The sequence below is a fragment of the Parasteatoda tepidariorum genome, chromosome 5 (genome assembly GCF_982258835.1).
Source record: "Parasteatoda tepidariorum strain Cologne lab strain chromosome 5, Ptep-v5.0, whole genome shotgun sequence".
In the NCBI taxonomy this organism is placed as follows: Eukaryota; Metazoa; Arthropoda; class Arachnida; order Araneae; family Theridiidae; genus Parasteatoda; species Parasteatoda tepidariorum.
In genome coordinates this window covers 57366467-57386234 of record NC_141759.1, presented here as the reverse complement: position 1 = coordinate 57386234, position 19768 = coordinate 57366467, and the positions used below count along the sequence as shown (strand labels likewise).

The 19768-nt window shown below is 32.3% G+C and overlaps 1 protein-coding gene and 34 non-coding genes across 35 annotated transcripts in view; 27 read left to right on the top strand and 8 right to left on the bottom strand.

The window, feature by feature from the left end:
* LOC107449716 (protein madd-4) overlaps nt 1-19768 on the top strand; it is a 130328-nt gene that overhangs the window by 32352 nt on the left and 78208 nt on the right. Inside the window, exon 5 of the mRNA XM_087163990.1 lies at nt 1616-1760. Coding sequence (XP_087020116.1) covers nt 1616-1760 — 145 coding nt within the window. The remainder of the gene's footprint in view (nt 1-1615; nt 1761-19768) is intronic.
* Nucleotides 5948-6019, bottom strand: TRNAA-UGC (transfer RNA alanine (anticodon UGC)). The gene has a single exon. It is a non-coding gene; the product is annotated as a tRNA-Ala (tRNA).
* On the bottom strand, nt 6227-6299 carry TRNAA-UGC (transfer RNA alanine (anticodon UGC)). Its single transcript has one exon. It is a non-coding gene; the product is annotated as a tRNA-Ala (tRNA).
* Nucleotides 6507-6578, bottom strand: TRNAA-UGC (transfer RNA alanine (anticodon UGC)). Its single transcript has one exon. It is a non-coding gene; the product is annotated as a tRNA-Ala (tRNA).
* TRNAA-UGC (transfer RNA alanine (anticodon UGC)) lies at nt 6786-6857 on the bottom strand. Its single transcript has one exon. It is a non-coding gene; the product is annotated as a tRNA-Ala (tRNA).
* TRNAA-UGC (transfer RNA alanine (anticodon UGC)) lies at nt 7065-7137 on the bottom strand. The gene has a single exon. It is a non-coding gene; the product is annotated as a tRNA-Ala (tRNA).
* Nucleotides 7623-7694, bottom strand: TRNAA-UGC (transfer RNA alanine (anticodon UGC)). The gene has a single exon. It is a non-coding gene; the product is annotated as a tRNA-Ala (tRNA).
* On the bottom strand, nt 7901-7972 carry TRNAA-UGC (transfer RNA alanine (anticodon UGC)). Its single transcript has one exon. It is a non-coding gene; the product is annotated as a tRNA-Ala (tRNA).
* Nucleotides 8179-8250, bottom strand: TRNAA-UGC (transfer RNA alanine (anticodon UGC)). Its single transcript has one exon. It is a non-coding gene; the product is annotated as a tRNA-Ala (tRNA).
* Nucleotides 11464-11535, top strand: TRNAA-UGC (transfer RNA alanine (anticodon UGC)). Its single transcript has one exon. It is a non-coding gene; the product is annotated as a tRNA-Ala (tRNA).
* On the top strand, nt 11744-11815 carry TRNAA-UGC (transfer RNA alanine (anticodon UGC)). The gene has a single exon. It is a non-coding gene; the product is annotated as a tRNA-Ala (tRNA).
* TRNAA-UGC (transfer RNA alanine (anticodon UGC)) lies at nt 12024-12095 on the top strand. Its single transcript has one exon. It is a non-coding gene; the product is annotated as a tRNA-Ala (tRNA).
* On the top strand, nt 12304-12375 carry TRNAA-UGC (transfer RNA alanine (anticodon UGC)). The gene has a single exon. It is a non-coding gene; the product is annotated as a tRNA-Ala (tRNA).
* On the top strand, nt 12584-12655 carry TRNAA-UGC (transfer RNA alanine (anticodon UGC)). Its single transcript has one exon. It is a non-coding gene; the product is annotated as a tRNA-Ala (tRNA).
* Nucleotides 12864-12935, top strand: TRNAA-UGC (transfer RNA alanine (anticodon UGC)). The gene has a single exon. It is a non-coding gene; the product is annotated as a tRNA-Ala (tRNA).
* On the top strand, nt 13424-13495 carry TRNAA-UGC (transfer RNA alanine (anticodon UGC)). Its single transcript has one exon. It is a non-coding gene; the product is annotated as a tRNA-Ala (tRNA).
* Nucleotides 13704-13775, top strand: TRNAA-UGC (transfer RNA alanine (anticodon UGC)). Its single transcript has one exon. It is a non-coding gene; the product is annotated as a tRNA-Ala (tRNA).
* Nucleotides 13983-14054, top strand: TRNAA-UGC (transfer RNA alanine (anticodon UGC)). Its single transcript has one exon. It is a non-coding gene; the product is annotated as a tRNA-Ala (tRNA).
* On the top strand, nt 14541-14612 carry TRNAA-UGC (transfer RNA alanine (anticodon UGC)). The gene has a single exon. It is a non-coding gene; the product is annotated as a tRNA-Ala (tRNA).
* Nucleotides 14821-14892, top strand: TRNAA-UGC (transfer RNA alanine (anticodon UGC)). Its single transcript has one exon. It is a non-coding gene; the product is annotated as a tRNA-Ala (tRNA).
* Nucleotides 15100-15171, top strand: TRNAA-UGC (transfer RNA alanine (anticodon UGC)). Its single transcript has one exon. It is a non-coding gene; the product is annotated as a tRNA-Ala (tRNA).
* TRNAA-UGC (transfer RNA alanine (anticodon UGC)) lies at nt 15380-15451 on the top strand. The gene has a single exon. It is a non-coding gene; the product is annotated as a tRNA-Ala (tRNA).
* TRNAA-UGC (transfer RNA alanine (anticodon UGC)) lies at nt 15660-15731 on the top strand. The gene has a single exon. It is a non-coding gene; the product is annotated as a tRNA-Ala (tRNA).
* On the top strand, nt 15939-16010 carry TRNAA-UGC (transfer RNA alanine (anticodon UGC)). Its single transcript has one exon. It is a non-coding gene; the product is annotated as a tRNA-Ala (tRNA).
* TRNAA-UGC (transfer RNA alanine (anticodon UGC)) lies at nt 16218-16289 on the top strand. The gene has a single exon. It is a non-coding gene; the product is annotated as a tRNA-Ala (tRNA).
* TRNAA-UGC (transfer RNA alanine (anticodon UGC)) lies at nt 16497-16568 on the top strand. Its single transcript has one exon. It is a non-coding gene; the product is annotated as a tRNA-Ala (tRNA).
* On the top strand, nt 17055-17126 carry TRNAA-UGC (transfer RNA alanine (anticodon UGC)). The gene has a single exon. It is a non-coding gene; the product is annotated as a tRNA-Ala (tRNA).
* TRNAA-UGC (transfer RNA alanine (anticodon UGC)) lies at nt 17335-17406 on the top strand. The gene has a single exon. It is a non-coding gene; the product is annotated as a tRNA-Ala (tRNA).
* TRNAA-UGC (transfer RNA alanine (anticodon UGC)) lies at nt 17614-17685 on the top strand. The gene has a single exon. It is a non-coding gene; the product is annotated as a tRNA-Ala (tRNA).
* TRNAA-UGC (transfer RNA alanine (anticodon UGC)) lies at nt 17894-17965 on the top strand. The gene has a single exon. It is a non-coding gene; the product is annotated as a tRNA-Ala (tRNA).
* Nucleotides 18172-18243, top strand: TRNAA-UGC (transfer RNA alanine (anticodon UGC)). The gene has a single exon. It is a non-coding gene; the product is annotated as a tRNA-Ala (tRNA).
* On the top strand, nt 18451-18522 carry TRNAA-UGC (transfer RNA alanine (anticodon UGC)). Its single transcript has one exon. It is a non-coding gene; the product is annotated as a tRNA-Ala (tRNA).
* Nucleotides 18730-18801, top strand: TRNAA-UGC (transfer RNA alanine (anticodon UGC)). Its single transcript has one exon. It is a non-coding gene; the product is annotated as a tRNA-Ala (tRNA).
* Nucleotides 19009-19080, top strand: TRNAA-UGC (transfer RNA alanine (anticodon UGC)). The gene has a single exon. It is a non-coding gene; the product is annotated as a tRNA-Ala (tRNA).
* TRNAA-UGC (transfer RNA alanine (anticodon UGC)) lies at nt 19567-19638 on the top strand. Its single transcript has one exon. It is a non-coding gene; the product is annotated as a tRNA-Ala (tRNA).

Sequence of the window (19768 nt, the reverse complement as noted above, 5' to 3'; positions counted from 1 at the left end):
CATTTTTATCCGTATTTAATTCTTCTAGTGCAGAGAATTTATTTTCGCTAATGAAATTTACTTTGGCAATATTAGTTTTACGGCCGGATCTTTTTATTGGGAAAAGAGCTGGGGGGTTATCCCTAGTTTGTTTAATCTTGATCAATTTTGGTTTTTTAGAACCATTTTCGAGAATTTGATCATTTAACTTTTGAATATGCTGTTCAAGATTTGCTACTCGATTACCCATCTCTGTTGTAGAGTTAAGTAGGGTTTCAATATATCCTGTTAAAATTGAGATAACTGTTTGGTGTATCTCATTTTGAATAGTTGGTGCAAAGACATTTTTAATGTTATTTACACTATCTCTAATTTTCGATAAATCGTTATTTTCGTCTGGGGGAACTAGGATAAGTTCGGTATTGTTATCCACGTTTAGGGTTATTTGCTCTATTTGATTTTCATCCGAATTTTCATGTGTATTCGATGAAATTGGTTTCTGGCCCTTAAAAGGACCTTTTTTTGCAGTAATCCTATCCTGATCGGATATAGAATCCATAAGATCTTCCCATTCCGTGGTTAAATTGATCTTTGTAGGATCAGAAATGCTATTAGATGCCATCAGTTGAGTCGCACTAATTTCCGTGTCTACCCCGAAGACATGACACCGACTCGTGCCTTAGTTGATATCGGAAAGACAATTCAAAACGATCTTACCTTTAAAGGAAACTTTGAATCTATCACAAGACAATTTTAATCGCACAACCTATTCTCAGGCAGCAACTTGCTCGAAGTCTCTTCTGGTAGACCAATCAGTGAAAGAACCATTTAATATGAAATCTATTAAAAATTAGAAAGTGGTAGCAAATATATGTCTAAATTGTTTTTTATTTATTGGTTTGTTTTATTAACTTGTCAACCACTACTGATTCAATTTTCAAATATATATGATAAAGTTCTTTCAAGTATGTATTATTTATTAAAATAGAATTTGGGTTCATGCGCACAAGTGGTTCGCTTTTTAAATAATCTGCTCAGACTACTTATAAGAAACCGTGTGGAGGTGATGTGGTAGTTAAACAATATAAATAACCATCAAAATTTTTTAATGCCGTATGACAAATAGATAACAATCACCTGTGTGTAATAGTACGCCACAAGTTTTGCAAATATATCGAATTTCGTAAAGTTATAATAAATTGGTATAGAACTAAATAGTAAAACTTGAAAAGTAAGGAAAATTACGCCCACTTTTTAAAATAGTCACCACGAGATCACTGTTAACGAAAACACGAGTTAACTCGTGACCGGTCAGCAATGTGTTAAGTGGCAAACAATGAACAACTAAAACTTTCAGAATTTTTGATAGCTTTGCTAACATTTTAAAAGCCTCATCACGAGAGAACTGGAATAAAGTGAAGTTTTATATGAAGTTTAAAATCATCTTCATGGTAGTGTTAAGGTAAAATACAATGAATCTTTCATTAAAACGTTAACTTAGCTACCACAAGGATGAATTTTTCCAAAAAGCGTTTGGCAACCCAGTTTGATGTTGCTCAAATATTTTTATTTGTGATGATGTTAGAATATTTTTGAAAAAAAAATACTACTGACATTTTGTCATTTTATTCTACAGCCGATTGGCTGTGATCTGCAAGTAGGATCAACATTGAAAGTTGACGAATGTGGAGTTTGTGGTGGTGATGGGTCACAGTGTCAGCGTCCAACGTTTCATTGGCAGGAAGGAATTTTTGGAGCTTGTTCTGTTTCTTGCGGTGGAGGTAATTTTTAGTTGCTCAATAATTATAATTTTAAATAATGTATTCGTAAAAATTAATTTACCGTATACACAGGTAGATCAGAATAATGGGAACAATACTGTATTAACTTTTTGTGAACAATTTTTGGATTATTTTACATGGCGAAACTAATCTAAATTGCTTGAAGCTTTTATGCTGATAAAAAAAAACTAAAAGGGCAATTGTTTTTTTAAAAAAATAAAAACTTCAACAAAGCAAATTAAACCAAACCTAACGAAAATATCCGGTATCAGACTAACGGTAAAATCCTAGAATTGCGCACCTCTTGGCGAAGTTTTAAAATCTCGCCAAATTGGCAATTATTACTGGGATCAACGTTACTTCTTGATTATTAAAAAAAATTAATTATTACAAATTTAATAAAATATTTTTAATAGAATAAAAGATAACTTACCGTTACTCTAGTGGCTCATCTTCATAAAATGAAATAATAACGATGATTCTAACAGCAAGAGATCAGAAGCATAAATGGCGAAAAAATAAACCCTTTTACTTCTTTTCTAACGAAGTCCAACTTTCGCGTAGGTATACATATCAAATAACCAATCAAGTTTAAGAATTTTGGTGGCGTGATCGGACGTTCAAAATAACCTCTTCAAAATATCTTCCGGAAACCTAGTTTGGCGAGATTTCAAAAACTTGTAGCATAAATAAGGAAACTGGTTACTTGTCCAGCGCAGCAGCTGGTGAAATTGGCAAATAGTTGATCAAAATGATCATAAACGAATAATAATCAAAAAACGAATTTTTTATTTAAATCTTAGTGTTATCACTTCTTACTTGATAGACCCCTTAAAAAACTCGTTTCATTTAAAAATATGTAAGTAAAATTCTTTGTTAATCAAATCTATTTCTTGGTAGTCTAACATATATCTTAATCATTCTTTCTAATCAAATATATTCATGAAATCATTAAGACATTCTATTTACAATTATAAGCCATTTTCCTTTCATAATCTTTTATTTATTTACGGTTTTCTTCTTGTAAAATAAAAATAAAATCTTATTAATCCATAATTTAAAAACATAGAGTGTTAAGTCCGTAATGCCAAATGAAACGCCCATAACTAATTAATTTGTGAATAATAATTTAAGATTACCATCATCAGATCATCTTCCTAATAATTTAAGATCATCATCTGTAAAATTTGAAGGTTTTCGAAAACGCCATACTCTCCTAAATATTTCTAAAAAAACTTTGTTTCCAAATTGAACCATGCAAATTAGTTGCTCGCTGTGCAATTTTGACATTTGTGTGAGTTACATTAGTGTATAGTTAATTTGTTAATTTAAACTTATTAATTTGTTAAAATTAGCAAGACTCTAAATAAGAGCAGAGGACCCTAGAAGATATTCCTACAAATATATTTTATATGCACACCTGACAACTTTCACTCTTTTAGAGCAAGGATTTTCCACTTGTTAGCAAAACAATTACCGAAAAACAAACTTACTCAAAAATATATTTGTATTTTGTAATTCGCTATCATAAAGACTGTTATGCTTTAATATATTTGTTGTAATTATTTATGTGTAGTTGGGATCAAACTCATTTATAATTATTATTATGATTCACAAAGCTTAATGGAATAATAACATGACTTTTTCTGTAACCTTAAAAAAACAATACCGTCCGAGGGGAATATATATATATATATATATATATATATATATATATATATATATATATATATATATATATATATATATATATATATATATATATATATATATATATATATATATATATATATATATATATATATATATATATATATATATATATATATATAATGACGAAATTAGGACTGACTGTGAGAATTAGCGTAACAGGGTAATTCTTTGGAAATTGACAATTCGGAAAAAAAATTTCTTCAAATTTAAGGTCTTCAAAATAATTTAAAATTTTTTTTGTACATTTATTTAGTTACATTTATTAATATCTTACAGACAGGAGGGTAGTTTATAGACATTTGCTTAAAAAAATAATAAAATCGAAAATCCCAAATTTTAAATGCCAGGAAAATGACATATTAGCTTAGAAGTTAAGAAAACAGTCATTTATAATAAATGATGAATAAATAATAAATAATGAAAAATAAATTATTGATTTTGTTTATAACTGTTATTTTTGCCTTACATAAATACCAATTCTTTCATTATATTTTAAGTTTTCTTCAAAGCAACGGTTTTATGGCAAATAGTATAAATATTTAGAAAAGTGGTCAGATACTTAAACAAAAGTTTTTAAAGCATAATAATTCCAATTTTTTTAAACCTAATTTATAGTTTTCAGGCAAACTATCACAACTTTAAGTTAAATTACCACTTCTTTTCTGGTAGCAGGATCAAAATATTCTTTTCTGGTCAATTGCCAAAGTGTCTTGTCTTTAGTTAAATGAAACAAATGTTAAGCTTTTTGGCAAGCTTCCAAAGAAATAGCAAATCAACATACAGAAAAAAAAAACTGATATATTCATGGATTATAGAAAAATCCAGCAGTGCTGAGCTTTTTAACTAAAGTTGGCTTATTGTTTAGAGAAGAAATATTTAAAAGCAGACGCATTTATTATTTTACTGAATAAATCAATTTCCATAAAATGTTCAGAGATTTAAAATTTTACTGAATTTGAAAAAACCTTAACCTTTCATACGCTTCCTTAAACTAAAAAATTTGCCATCATATAATATTAAAAATGAATTGTTTGATTATTTATAAATGTAATTTAAATTTTCAATACATTGTTGATCAGCTGCATGGTTCAACACTTCGTGAATTCGGTGATATTTGAATAAACTTTCGCTGCTTTGCAAAAATGGTCATTACTATAAAGGACATATATGGAGTTGAAATATATAATTTTGTTAAACATTCAGTAAAGCTGATAGGGAGAGGCTAATGTCTCTGAGAAAAAATTATCTATAATTTAGTAGTATCATTGCCTAACATAAGAATTTTATTACAATATTAGAAAGATATTAATAGTTGACGAAATTAAAGAGAAAATGAGAATAAAAAATAGTATGTTAAAAAGGTTGGGGAAGGGGAGGGTCAGACCGTGGGCCTTTTACGTGCAGAGCAATAAACGCTCTACCATTGAGATAAATTCCCTTTGACATGTGTTCCAATATTTCAGTAATCTGCAGTGAAGTTGGACGGCCTGTATGTGTGGACTAATTTATACGATTTTCTTTACTCAAGAATTTTATTGAAGAAAATACTGTAGCAGCTTTTAAATATATTTACAAATGGAATATTTATTAAAATGGAGAGAAAAAAAGAAAAAAATGGATAGAATAAAATTGATATTATAAAAAGTGGAGGAGTGGAAGATCGAACCCCAAGCCTTCCACATGCGAAGCGAACGTTCGACCACTGAGCTACACCCAGTTTGGAATGCTTTATAATATTTTAAAAATCTGTAGCAGAGAAGATCAGCTTGAATGTGTGGAGTAATTTAAACATTTTTTTTACATGAGCATTACGTTTAAATACATGAAGTATAGAAGCTCTAAAAACAGATAAAAATAGAATATTTACTAAAACGATGAAAAGAAGAGAAAAAATTGGAGACAATAAAATTTATATTAATAAAAGTGGAGGATCGAACCCCAGGTCTTTCACATGAAAAATGAGCGCTCTACTACTGAGCTACACCCCCGTTGACATGTGTTCTATCATTTCAGTAATCTGTAACACAGATTCTCAGCTTGCATGTGTGGAGTAATTTATAACATTCTTTTATATAACCATTTTGTTGAAATATATAAACAAAAGCTTTTTAAAAATTATCAAAAATGGAATATTTATTAAAACGGTGAGAAAAAGGGAGTATAGCGGAGAGAATAAAATTGCTATTAAAAAAAAGAGTAGGTGTGGGGGATCGAACCCCAGGCCTTTCACATGCAAAGCGAACGCTCAACCACTGAGCTACACCCCCGTTGACATGTGTTCTATCATTTCAGTAATCTGTAGCACAGATTCTCAGCTTGCATGTGTGGAGTAATTTATAACATTCTTTTATATAACCATTTTGTTGAAATATATAAACAAAAGCTTTTTAAAAATTATCAAAAATGGAATATTTATTAAAACGGTGAGAAAAAGGGAGTATAGCGGAGAGAATAAAATTGCTATTAAAAAAAAGTGGAGGTGTGGGGGATCGAACCCCAGGCCTTTCACATGCAAAGCGAACGCTCTACCACTGAGCTACACCCCCGTTGACATGTGTTCTATCATTTCAGTAATCTGTAGCACAGATTCTCAGCTTGCATGTGTGGAGTAATTTATAACATTCTTTTATATAACCATTTTGTTGAAATATATAAACAAAAGCTTTTTAAAAATTATCAAAAATGGAATATTTATTAAAACGGTGAGAAAAAGGGAGTATAGCGGAGAGAATAAAATTGCTATTAAAAAAAAGTGGAGGTGTGGGGGATCGAACCCCCAGGCCTTTCACATGCAAAGCGAAAGCTCTACCACTGAGCTACACCCCCGTTGACATGTGTTCTATCATTTCAGTAATCTGTAGCACAGATTCTCAGCTTGCATGTGTGGAGTAATTTATAACATTCTTTTATATAACCATTTTGTTGAAATATATAAACAAAAGCTTTTTAAAATTTATCAAAAATGGAATATTTATTAAAACGGTGAGAAAAAGGGAGTATAGCGGAGAGAATAAAATTGCTATTAAAAAAAAGTGGAGGTGTGGGGGATCGAACCCCAGGCCTTTCACATGCAAAGCGAACGCTCTACCACTGAGCTACACCCCCGTTGACATGTGTTCTATCATTTCAGTAATCTGTAGCACAGATTCTCAGCTTGCATGTGTGGAGTAATTTATAACATTCTTTTATATAACCATTTTGTTGAAATATATAAACAAAAGCTTTTTAAAAATTATCAAAAATGGAATATTTATTAAAACGGTGAGAAAAAGGGAGTATAGCGGAGAGAATAAAATTGCTATTAAAAAAAAGTGGAGGTGTGGGGGATCGAACCCCAGGCCTTTCACATGCAAAGCGAACGCTCTACCACTGAGCTACACCCCCGTTGACATGTGTTCTATCATTTCAGTAATCTGTAGCACAGATTCTCAGCTTGCATGTGTGGAGTAATTTATAACATTCTTTTATATAACCATTTTGTTGAAATATATAAACAAAAGCTTTTTAAAAATTATCAAAAATGGAATATTTATTAAAACGGTGAGAAAAAGGGAGTATAGCGGAGAGAATAAAATTGCTATTAAAAAAAAGTGGAGGTGTGGGGGATCGAACCCCCAGGCCTTTCACATGCAAAGCGAAAGCTCTACCACTGAGCTACACCCCCGTTGACATGTGTTCTATCATTTCAGTAATCTGTAGCACAGATTCTCAGCTTGCATGTGTGGAGTAATTTATAACATTCTTTTATATAACCATTTTGTTGAAATATATAAACAAAAGCTTTTTAAAAATTATCAAAAATGGAATATTTATTAAAACGTAGAGAAAAAGGGAGTATAGCGGAGAGAATAAAATTGCCATTAAAAAAAAGTGGAGGTGTGGGGGATCGAACGCCAGGCCTTTCACATGCAAAGCGAACGCTCTACCACTGAGCTACACCCCCGTCGACATGTGTTCTATCATTTCAGTAATCTGTAGCACAGATTCTCAGCTTGCATGTGTGGAGTAATTTATAACATTCTTTTATATAACCATTTTGTTGAAATATATAAACAAAAGCTTTTTAAAAATTATCAAAAATTGAATATTTATTAAAACGGTGAGAAAAAGGGAGTATAGCGGAGAGAATAAAATTTCTATTAAAAAAAGTGGAGGTGTGGGGGATCGAACCCCAGGCCTTTCACATGCAAAGCGAACGCTCTACCACTGAGCTACACCCCCGTCGACATGTGTTCTATCATTTCAGTAATCTGTAGCACAGATTCTCAGCTTGCATGTGTGGAGTAATTTATAACATTCTTTTATATAACAATTTTGTAGAAATATATAAACAAAAGCTTTTTAAAAATTATCAAAAATGGAATATTTATTAAAACGGTGAGAAAAAGGGAGTATAGCGGAGAGAATAAAATTGCTATTAAAAAAAGTGGAGGTGTGGGGGTTCGAACCCCAGGGCTTTCACATGCAAAGCGAACGCTCTACCACTGAGCTACACCCCCGTTGACATGTGTTCTATCATTTCAGTAATCTATAGCACAGATTCTCAGCTTGCATGTGTGGAGTAATTTACAACATTCTTTTATATAACCATTTTGTTGAAATATATAAACAAAAGCTTTTTAAAATTTATCAAAAATGGAATATTTTTTAAAACGGTGAGAAAAAGGGAGTATAGCGGAGAGAATAAAATTGCTAATAAAAAAAGTGGAGGTGTGGGGGATCGAACCCCAGGCCTTTCACATGCAAAGCGAACGCTCTACCACTGAGCTATACCCCCGTTGACATGTGTTCTATCATTTCTGTAATATGTAGCAGAGATGGTCAGCTTGCATGTGTAGACTAATTTATACATTTTTCTTTACGCAACTTGATTGAAATTTTTTAGTAGAAGCTTTTAAATATTGTCACTAACGGAATATTTATTAAAACGGAGAGAAAAGTGGCATGAATAAATTTAATGTTTTAAAAAAAATGGAGGTGTGGGAGATCGAACCCCAAGCTTTTCGCATACTAATTCGTGGAATTTACTATAAACTTACGCTAAAATATTGGAGCACTTTTCAACCTATATTATATTGTGAATAAACTGAGCAAAAATTTATCAGTTTTTATAAAATTTTGGAAAGTTTTAATTTTGAATGAATTTAGCGTTAAAAATGTATGTTATGATAAAAGTTTCTCAAATCAATTCGGTAGTTTATAAAATTGTCTGAAGTTATTTTCTAACTGCTCTGTTAAATGATTTTCTATTGATATATGAATATTGAAGTACATAAAAATTTCTTTTAAACTTTAATCTAATATAGATTTTACGATAGTATTTGCATGTTGTAAAATCACTGATTACAAGTATTTAGAATATTTTGAAATTGCTGAAAAGAAAAGATTTTTGACTGGTCAGTCAGTCGAAAAAAATATAGCTTGGAAATAAGATAGAAGTAAATCACGTTAAAAAAAATTCTTTTTTTAAAACATTTTGATTTTATTTAAACTTTACACATGCGATGATTATATTTCTCAGCGTTATTACCCCTGCTAGTTTTCTCAATTTTTGTCGCCTACTTTAGCAATTAAAAAGGAGCAGTGACGATATCAATTTAAAAAGATATGACAATTTCATTAGGAAACTTATGATTAAGTGTTTGTAAAAATCCTTTATAATTTTCTCTTTTATCTGAGCAAAGCTATTTTATTAAAAAAAAACTTTAAAGCAAGCAGCTGAAATTTAACATCTTGAAGTATTCCAACTTACTAAAGTGATATAGAAAGTAAAAATAATATACAACGAGCATAATTTTCACCAACTACATTTTAGCACTAAAAAAAAAATAATGTATCAATTATAGATTATTCTATATAATCATTACTTTAAGGTTAAGTAATGTTATTATTAGTTTATATTTACTTTTAAAATGCTTCCAAAAGTATAAATTTTGATTTTAGAATGAATGAAATGGAATAATCAAGATTAGTATGATGTTTTAAGGAAAGAAGAATATTTTAATAGTTCATTTACGTAAAAAAAGAATGTATTTACAAAAAGTGATAAATTAACTGACGTATAGAATGTGTAAGGTCCTCTTTTAGCACATTTTTCTGTACTACCAAATGCAGCACAGTAAACCAACATATTTTAAAATTTTTTACTTTCAAATTTCCACATTGAGTTTCCTCCATTGAAATAACAAGGAGAAACGAAAGGCAGAAAGTTTCTCTCTTGAGTTAGCCAATTAGTGTTTTCATTCTGAGGACAAAAATTATCTTGATGTGTACGCTCTATTATGTTTCATCTTTATGATGTATATCGGTCACGAAAATTTATCTTTATTCGAAATTAGATGATTTTCAAGGATTTTTGAGCTAATTAATTTTTTATTTCCCTCACGAATATGATATTGAGGAATCCGTATATAATTTTGAAAAGAAATGATAATTAACAGATCCTTTAAAAGAGATTTCTGCTTAAGACGGTAGATATTCTGACGACGGCTCTAGTAGTCTATTGCCTACATATCGCCAAAAAAATCGGACTGCTATAGTCGTCATTTGCAGCCACGTGTTAGAATAACTTATTGTTTAATTCCTTGACTAAAGGAAATACGCTGTAGTTGCACTTACTTATAACTTCTATGATTAAAGTTACAAAATATGAAAAACCGCAAATAAAACCTCATAAACAGATATACTTTAAGTTTTAAGACGAACAACTTAGTTCAATGTCCAAACGAAGGATAAATTGGGTAAAAACAAAGAGATGTCTAAGAAAAATAAAAACAAGTTGCAAAAGGAAAAAATGAAGATTGTCCGATAGTGGAAGCAACAAATTTATAAGATAATCAAATATAAATAAGGAAGATTAAAGAAAAAGGTGAGATGAGAACCCAGATAAATGTAGAAATTACACAAAAAGATATTTCTTTCTATTCGCTTTTAATTGTACTTTGTTTTCCAAGAACAAAAAATTTCATAAAATTTAAATTTTTTAAAATGCATTTAAAAAAAAAATTGATGGAGATTTGGAGGATTGAACGCAGGTCCTTCACACGCGAAGCGAACGCTCTACAATTGAACTACACCCCCACGTCAAACAAGGCACTCTGTAACATTAACTAAATAAAATGTATAACGAAAATATGATTAATTCATAAGGAGAATACCACCTGCTTTTTATGAACATAGCGAAGAGATTTCAAGAAGAGACTGTTTTCATAACAAAAAATAATGGATATAAAGGACAGGATGCATTTAAATTTCTAAAATTTTTGCAAGATAAAGTTTAAACAAATTATGATTTTAGTTCAAAACAAAAGAAAGTACTTTATTGTTCAAAATTTAATCATTACTGGTATAAACTTGATAAGAAACTTATACCAATATGAAACATATTGTAGAATAATTGTTAATTAATGCAGATAATTTAGATTTATTTCTCCATTTATTCTCCGATTGTATGAAATAAGCATTGCAAACAAAAACAAATCTCGAGCCTCCTACCATCGTGACTTTTTATTAAAATATTAGTGAGAAAGATATTAATAGTAGACGAAATTTATATGTGCTTACGACAGCTTACAGAGCGAGGCGATATTTTCCAACAGATAACACTTTTCTTTTTTAAATCAAAAAAATAAATAGTACATACAGCCACATATACAAGCTGACCATCACTGCTACAGATTTTTGAAATGATAGAATACATAACAACGGGGGTGTAGCTGTAGCTCAGTGGTAGAGCGTTCGCTTTGCATGTGAAAGGCCTGGGGTTCGATCCCCCACACCTCCACTTTTTTTAATAGCAATTTTATTCTCTCCGCTATACTCCCTTTTTCTCACCGTCTTAATAAATATTCCATTTTTGATAATTTTTAAAGAAGCTTTTATTTATATATTTCAACGAAATGCTTACGTAAAAAAATGTTAAAAATTACTCCACACATGCAAGCTGACCATCTCTGCTACAGATTACTGAAATGATAGAACACATGTCAACGGGAGTGTAGCTCAGTGGTAGAGCGTTCGCTTTGCATGTGAAAGGCCTGGGGTTCGATCCCCCACACCTCCACTTTTTTTTAATATCAATTTTATTCTCACCACTATTTTCCCTTTTTCTCACCGTTTTAATAAATATTCCATTTTTGATAATTTTTAAAGAAGCTTTTATTTATTTATTTCAACAAAATGCTTACGTAAAAGAATGTTAAAAATTACTCCACACATGCAAGCTGACCATCTCTGCTACAGATTACTGAAATGATAGAACACATGTCAACGGGGGTGTAGCTCAGTGGTAGAGCGTTCGCTTTGCATGTGAAAGGCCTGGGGTTCGATCCCCCACACCTCCACTTTTTTTTAATATCAATTTTGTTCTCACCACTATTTTCCCTTTTTCTCACCGTTTTAATAAATATTCCATTTTTGATAATTTTTAAAGAAGCTTTTATTTATTTATTTCAACAAAATGCTTACGTAAAAGAATGTTAAAAATTACTCCACACATGCAAGCTGACCATCTCTGCTACAGATTACTGAAATGATAGAACACATGTCAACGGGGGTGTAGCTCAGTGGTAGAGCGTTCGCTTTGCATGTGAAAGGCCTGGGGTTCGATCCCCCACACCTCCACTTTTTTTTAATATCAATTTTATTCTCACCACTATTTTCCCTTTTTCTCACCGTTTTAATAAATATTCCATTTTTGATAATTTTTAAAGAAGCTTTTATTTATTTATTTCAACAAAATGCTTACGTAAAAGAATGTTAAAAATTACTCCACACATGCAAGCTGACCAACTCTGCTACAGATTACTGAAATGATAGAACACATGTCAACGGGGGTGTAGCTCAGTGGTAGAGCGTTCGCTTTGCATGTGAAAGGCCTGGGGTTCGATCCCCCACACCTCCACTTTTTTTTAATATCAATTTTATTCTAACCACTATTTTCCCTTTTTCTCACCGTTTTAATAAATATTCCATTTTTGATAATTTTTAAAGAAGCTTTTATTTATTTATTTCAACAAAATGCTTACGTAAAAGAATGTTAAAAATTACTCCACACATGCAAGCTGACCATCTCTGCTACAGATTACTGAAACGATAGAACACATGTCAACGGGGGTGTAGCTCAGTGGTAGAGCGTTCGCTTTGCATGTGAAAGGCCTGGGGTTCGATCCCCCACACCTCCACTTTTTTTTAATATCAATTTTATTCTCACAACTATTTTCCCTTTTTCTCACCGTTTTAATAAATATTCCATTTTTGAAAATTTTTAAAGAAGCTTTTATTTATATATTTCAACAAAATGGTTACGTAAAAGAATGTTAAAAATTACTCCACACATGCAAGCTGACCATCTCTGCTACAGATTACTGAAATGATAGAACACATGTCAACGGGGGTGTAGCTCAGTGGTAGAGCGTTCGCTTTGCATGTGAAAGGCCTGGGGTTCGATCCCCCACACCTCCACTTTTTTTTAATATCAATTTTATTCTCACCACTATTTTCCCTTTTTCTCACCGTTTTAATAAATATTCCATTTTTGATAATTTTTAAAGAAGCTTTTATTTATTTATTTCAACAAAATGCTTACGTAAAAGAATGTTAAAAATTACTCCACACATGCAAGCTGACCATCTCTGCTACAGATTACTGAAATGATAGAACACATGTCAACGGGGGTGTAACTCAGTGGTAGAGCGTTCGCTTTGCATGTGAAAGGCCTGGGGTTCGATCCCCCACACCTCCACTTTTTTTTAATATCAATTTTATTCTCACCACTATTTTCCCTTTTTCTCACCGTTTTAATAAATATTCCATTTTTGATAATTTTTAAAGAAGCTTTTATTTATTTATTTCAACAAAATGCTTACGTAAAAGAATGTTAAAAATTACTCCACACATGCAAGCTGACCATCTCTGCTACAGATTACTGAAATGATAGAACACATGTCAACGGGGGTGTAGCTCAGTGGTAGAGCGTTCGCTTTGCATGTGAAAGGCCTGGGGTTCGATCCCTCACACCTCCACTTTTTTTTAATATCAATTTTATTCTCACAACTATTTTCCCTTTTTCTCACCGTTTTAATAAATATTCCATTTTTGATAATTTTTAAAGAAGCTTTTATTTATTTATTTCAACAAAATGCTTACGTAAAAGAATGTTAAAAATTACTCCACACATGCAAGCTGACCATCTCTGCTACAGATTACTGAAATGATATAACACATGTCAACGGGGGTGTAGCTCAGTGGTAGAGCGTTCGCTTTGCATGTGAAAGGCCTGGGGTTCGATCCCCCACACCTCCACTTTTTTTTAATATCAATTTTATTCTCACAACTATTTTCCCTTTTTCTCACCGTTTTAATAAATATTCCATTTTTGATAATTTTTAAAAAGCTTTTATTTATATATTTCAACAAAATGGTTACGTAAAAGAATGTTAAAAATTACTCCACACATACAAGCTGACCGTCTCTGCTACAGATTACTGAAATGATAGAACACATGTCAACGGGGGTGTAGCTCAGTGGTAGAGCGTTCGCTTTGCATGTGAAAGGCCTGGGGTTCGATCCCCCACACCTCCACTTTTTTTTAATATCAATTTTATTCTCACCACTATTTTCCCTTTTTCTCACCGTTTTAATAAATATTCCATTTTTGATAATTTTTAAAAAGCTTTTGTTTATATATTTCAACAAAATGGTTACGTAAAAGAATGTTAAAAATTACTCCACACATACAAGCTGACCGTCTCTGCTACAGATTACTGAAATGATAGAACACATGTCAACGGGGGTGTAGCTCAGTGGTAGAGCGTTCGCTTTGCATGTGAAAGGCCTGGGGGTCGATCCCCCACACCTCCACTTTTTTTTAATATCAATTTTATTCTCACAACTATTTTCCCTTTTTCTCACCGTTTTAATAAATATTCCATTTTTGATTATTTTTAAAAAGCTTTTGTTTATATATTTCAACAAAATGGTTACGTAAAAGAATGTTAAAAATTACTCCACACATACAAGCTGACCGTCTCTGCTACAGATTACTGAAATGATAGAACACATGTCAACGGGGGTGTAGCTCAGTGGTAGAGCGTTCGCTTTGCATGTGAAAGGCCTGGGGTTCGATCCCCCACACCTCCACTTTTTTTTAATATCAATTTTATTCTCACAACTATTTTCCCTTTTTCTCACCGTTTTAATAAATATTCCATTTTTGATAATTTTTAAAGAAGCTTTTATTTATTTATTTCAACAAAATGCTCACGTAAAAGAATGTTAAAAATTACTCCACACATACAAGCTGACCGTCTCTGATACAGATTACTGAAATGATAGAACACATGTCAACGGGGGTGTAGCTCAGTGGTAGAGCGTTCGCTTTGCATGTGAAAGGCCTGGGGTTCGATCCCCCACACCTCCACTTTTTTTTAATATCAATTTTATTCTCACAACTATTTTCCCTTTTTCTCACCGTTTTAATAAATATTCCATTTTTGATAATTTTTAAAAAGCTTTTATTTATATATTTCAACAAAATGCTTACGTAAAAGAATGTTAAAAATTACTCCACACATACAAGCTGATCGTCTCTGCTACAGATTACTGAAATGATAGAACACATGTCAACGGGGGTGTAGCTCAGTGGTAGAGCGTTCGCTTTGCATGTGAAAGGCCTGGGGTTCGATCCCCCACACCTCCACTTTTTTTTAATATCAATTTTATTCTCACAACTATTTTCCCTTTTTCTCACCGTTTTAATAAATATTCCATTTTTGATAATTTTTAAAGAAGCTTTTATTTATTTATTTCAACAAAATGCTTACGTAAAAGAATGTTAAAAATTACTCCACACATGCAAGCTGACCGACTCTGCTACAGATTACTGAAATGATAGAACACATGTCAACGGGGGTGTAGCTCAGTGGTAGAGCGTTCGCTTTGCATGTGAAAGGCCTGGGGTTCGATCCCCCACACCTCCACTTTTTTTTAATATCAATTTTATTCTCACAACTATTTTCCCTTTTTCTCACCGTTTTAATAAATATTCCATTTTTGATAATTTTTAAAGAAGCTTTTATTTATTTATTTCAACAAAATGCTTACGTAAAGGAATGTTAAAAATTACTCCACACATGCAAGCTGACCGACTCTGCTACAGATTACTGAAATGATAGAACACATGTCAACGGGGGTGTAGCTCAGTGGTAGAGCGTTCGCTTTGCATGTGAAAGGCCTGGGGTTCGATCCCCCACACCTCCACTTTTTTTTAATATCAATTTTATTCTCACAATTATTTTCCCTTTTTCTCACCGTTTTAATAAATATTCCATTTTTGATAATGTTTAAAAAGCTTTTATTTATATATTTCAACAAAATGGTTACGTAAAAGAATGTTAAAAATTACTCCACACATACAAGCTGACCGTCTCTGCTACAGATTACTGAAATGATAGAACACATGTCAACGGGGGTGTAGCTCAGTGGTAGAGCGTTCGCTTTGCATGTGAAAGGCCTGGGGTTCGATCCCCCACACCTCCACTTTTTTTTAATATCAATTTTATTCTCACAACTATTTTCCCTTTTTCTCACCGTTTTAATAAATATTCCATTTTTGATAATTTTTAAAAAGCTTTTGTTTATATATTTCAACAAAATGGTTACGTAAAAGAATGTTAAAAATTACTCCACACATACAAGCTGACCGTCTCTGCTACAGATTACTGAAATGATAGAACACATGTCAACGGGGGTGTAGCTCAGTGGTAGAGCGTTCGCTTTGCATGTGAAAGGCCTGGGGTTCGATCCCCCACACCTCCACTTTTTTTTAATATCAATTTTATTCTCACAACTATTTTCCCTTTTTCTCACCGTTTTAATAAATATTCCATTTTTGATAATTTTTAAAAAGCTTTTATTTATATATTTCAACAAAATGGTTACGTAAAAGAATGTTAAAAATTACTCCACACATACAAGCTGACCGTCTCTGCTACAGATTACTGAAATGATAGAACACATGTCAACGGGGGTGTAGCTCAGTGGTAGAGCGTTCGCTTTGCATGTGAAAGGCCTGGGGTTCGATCCCCCACAACTCCACTTTTTTTTAATATCAATTTTATTCTCACCACTATTTTCCCTTTTTCTCACCGTTTTAATAAATATTCCATTTTTGATAATTTTTAAAAAGCTTTTGTTTATATATTTCAACAAAATGGTTACGTAAAAGAATGTTAAAAATTACTCCACACATACAAGCTGACCGTCTCTGCTACAGATTACTGAAATGATAGAACACATGTCAACGGGGGTGTAGCTCAGTGGTAGAGCGTTCGCTTTGCATGTGAAAGGCCTGGGGGTCGATCCCCCACACCTCCACTTTTTTTTAATATCAATTTTATTCTCACAACTATTTTCCCTTTTTCTCACCGTTTTAATAAATATTCCATTTTTGATTATTTTTAAAAAGCTTTTGTTTATATATTTCAACAAAATGGTTACGTAAAAGAATGTTAAAAATTACTCCACACATACAAGCTGACCGTCTCTGCTACAGATTACTGAAATGATAGAACACATGTCAACGGGGGAGTAGCTCAGTGGTAGAGCGTTCGCTTTGCATGTGAAAGGCCTGGGGTTCGATCCCCCACACCTCCACTTTTTTTTAATATCAATTTTATTCTCACAACTATTTTCCCTTTTTCTCACCGTTTTAATAAATATTCCATTTTTGATAATTTTTAAAGAAGCTTTTATTTATTTATTTCAACAAAATGCTTACGTAAAAGAATGTTAAAAATTACTCCACACATACAAGCTGACCGTCTCTGCTACAGATTACTGAAATGATTGAACTCATGTCAACGGGGGTGTAGCTCAGTGGTAGAGCGTTCGCTTTGCATGTGAAAGGCCTGGGGTTCGATCCCCCACACCTCCACTTTTTTTTAATATCAATTTTATTCTCACAACTATTTTCCCTTTTTCTCACCGTTTTAATAAATATTCCATTTTTGATAATTTTTAAAAAGCTTTTATTTATATATTTCAACAAAATGCTTACGTAAAAGAATGTTAAAAATTACTCCACACATACAAGCTGATCGTCTCTGCTACAGATTACTGAAATGATAGAACACATGCCAACGGGGGTGTAGCTCAGTGGTAGAGCGTTCGCTTTGCATGTGAAAGGCCTGGGGTTCGATCCCCCACACCTCCACTTTTTTTTAATATCAATTTTATTCTCACAACTATTTTCCCTTTTTCTCACCGTTTTAATAAATATTCCATTTTTGATAATTTTTAAAGAAGCTTTTATTTATTTATTTCAACAAAATGCTTACGTAAAAGAATGTTAAAAATTACTCCACACATGCAAGCTGACCGTCTCTGCTACAGATTACTGAAATGATAGAACACATGTCAACGGGGGTGTAGCTCAGTGGTAGAGCGTTCGCTTTGCATGTGAAAGGCCTGGGGTTCGATCCCCCACACCTCCACTTTTTTTAATATCAATTTTATTCTCACAACTATTTTCCCTTTTTCTCACCGTTTTAATAAATATTCCATTTTTGATAATTTTTAAAAAGCTTTTATTTATATATTTCAACAAAATGGTTACGTAAAAGAATGTTAAAAATTACTCCACACATACAAGCTGACCGTCTCTGCTACAGATTACTGAAATGATAGAACACATGTCAACGGGGGTGTAGCTCAGTGGTAGAGCGTTCGCTTTGCATGTGAAAGGCCTGGGGTTCGATCCCCCACACCTCCACTTTTTTTTAATATCAATTTTATTCTCTCAACTATTTTCCCTTTTTCTCACCGTTTTAATAAATATTCCATTTTTGATAATTTTTAAAAAGCTTTTATTTATATATTTCAACAAAATGGTTACGTAAAAGAATGTTAAAAATTACTCCACACATACAAGCTGACCGTCTCTGCTACAGATTACTGAAATGATAGAACACATGTCAACGGGGGTGTAGCTCAGTGGTAGAGCGTTCGCTTTGCATGTGAAAGGCCTGGGGTTCGATCCCCCACACCTCCACTTTTTTTTAATATCAATTTTATTCTCACAACTATTTTCCCTTTTTCTCACCGTTTTAATAAATATTCCATTTTTGATAATTTTTAAAAAGCTTTTGTTTATATATTTCAACAAAATGGTTACGTAAAAGAATGTTAAAAATTACTCCACACATACAAGCTGACCGTCTCTGCTACAGATTACTGAAATGATAGAACACATGTCAACGGGGGTGTAGCTCAGTGGTAGAGCGTTCGCTTTGCATGTGAAAGGCCTGGGGTTCGATCCCCCACACCTCCACTTTTTTTTAATATCAATTTTATTCTCACAACTATTTTCCCTTTTTCTCACCGTTTTAATAAATATTCCATTTTTGATAATTTTTAAAAAGCTTTTGTTTATATATTTCAACAAAATGGTTACGTAAAAGAATGTTAAAAATTACTCCACACATACAAGCTGACCGTCTCTGCTACAGATTACTGAAATGATAGAACACATGTCAACGGGGGTGTAGCTCAGTGGTAGAGCGTTCGCTTTGCATGTGAAAGGCCTGGGGTTCGATCCCCCACACCTCCACTTTTTTTTAATATCAATTTTATTCTCACAACTATTTTCCCTTTTTCTCACCGTTTTAATAAATATTCCATTTTTGATAATTTTTAAAAAGCTTTTGTTTATATATTTCAACAAAATGGTTACGTAAAAGAATGTTAAAAATTACTCCACACATACAAGCTGACCGTCTCTGCTACAGATTACTGAAATGATAGAACACATGTCAACGGGGGTGTAGCTCAGTGGTAGAGCGTTCGCTTTGCATGTGAAAGGCCTGGGGGTCGATCCCCCACACCTCCACTTTTTTTTAATATCAATTTTATTCTCACAACTATTTTCCCTTTTTCTCACCGTTTTAATAAATATTCCATTTTTGATAATTTTTAAAAAGCTTTTATTTATATATTTCAACAAAATGGTTACGTAAAAGAATGTTAAAAATTACTCCACACATACAAGCTGACCGTCTCTGCTACAGATTACTGAAATGATAGAACACATGTCAACGGGGGTGTAGCTCAGTGGTAGAGCGTTCGCTTTGCATGTGAAAGGCCTGGGGTTCGATCCCCCACACCTCCACTTTTTTTTAATATCAATTTTATTCTCACCACTATTTTCCCTTTTTCTCACCGTTTTAATAAATATTCCATTTTTGATAATTTTTAAAAAGCTTTTATTTATATATTTCAACAAAATGGTTACGTAAAAG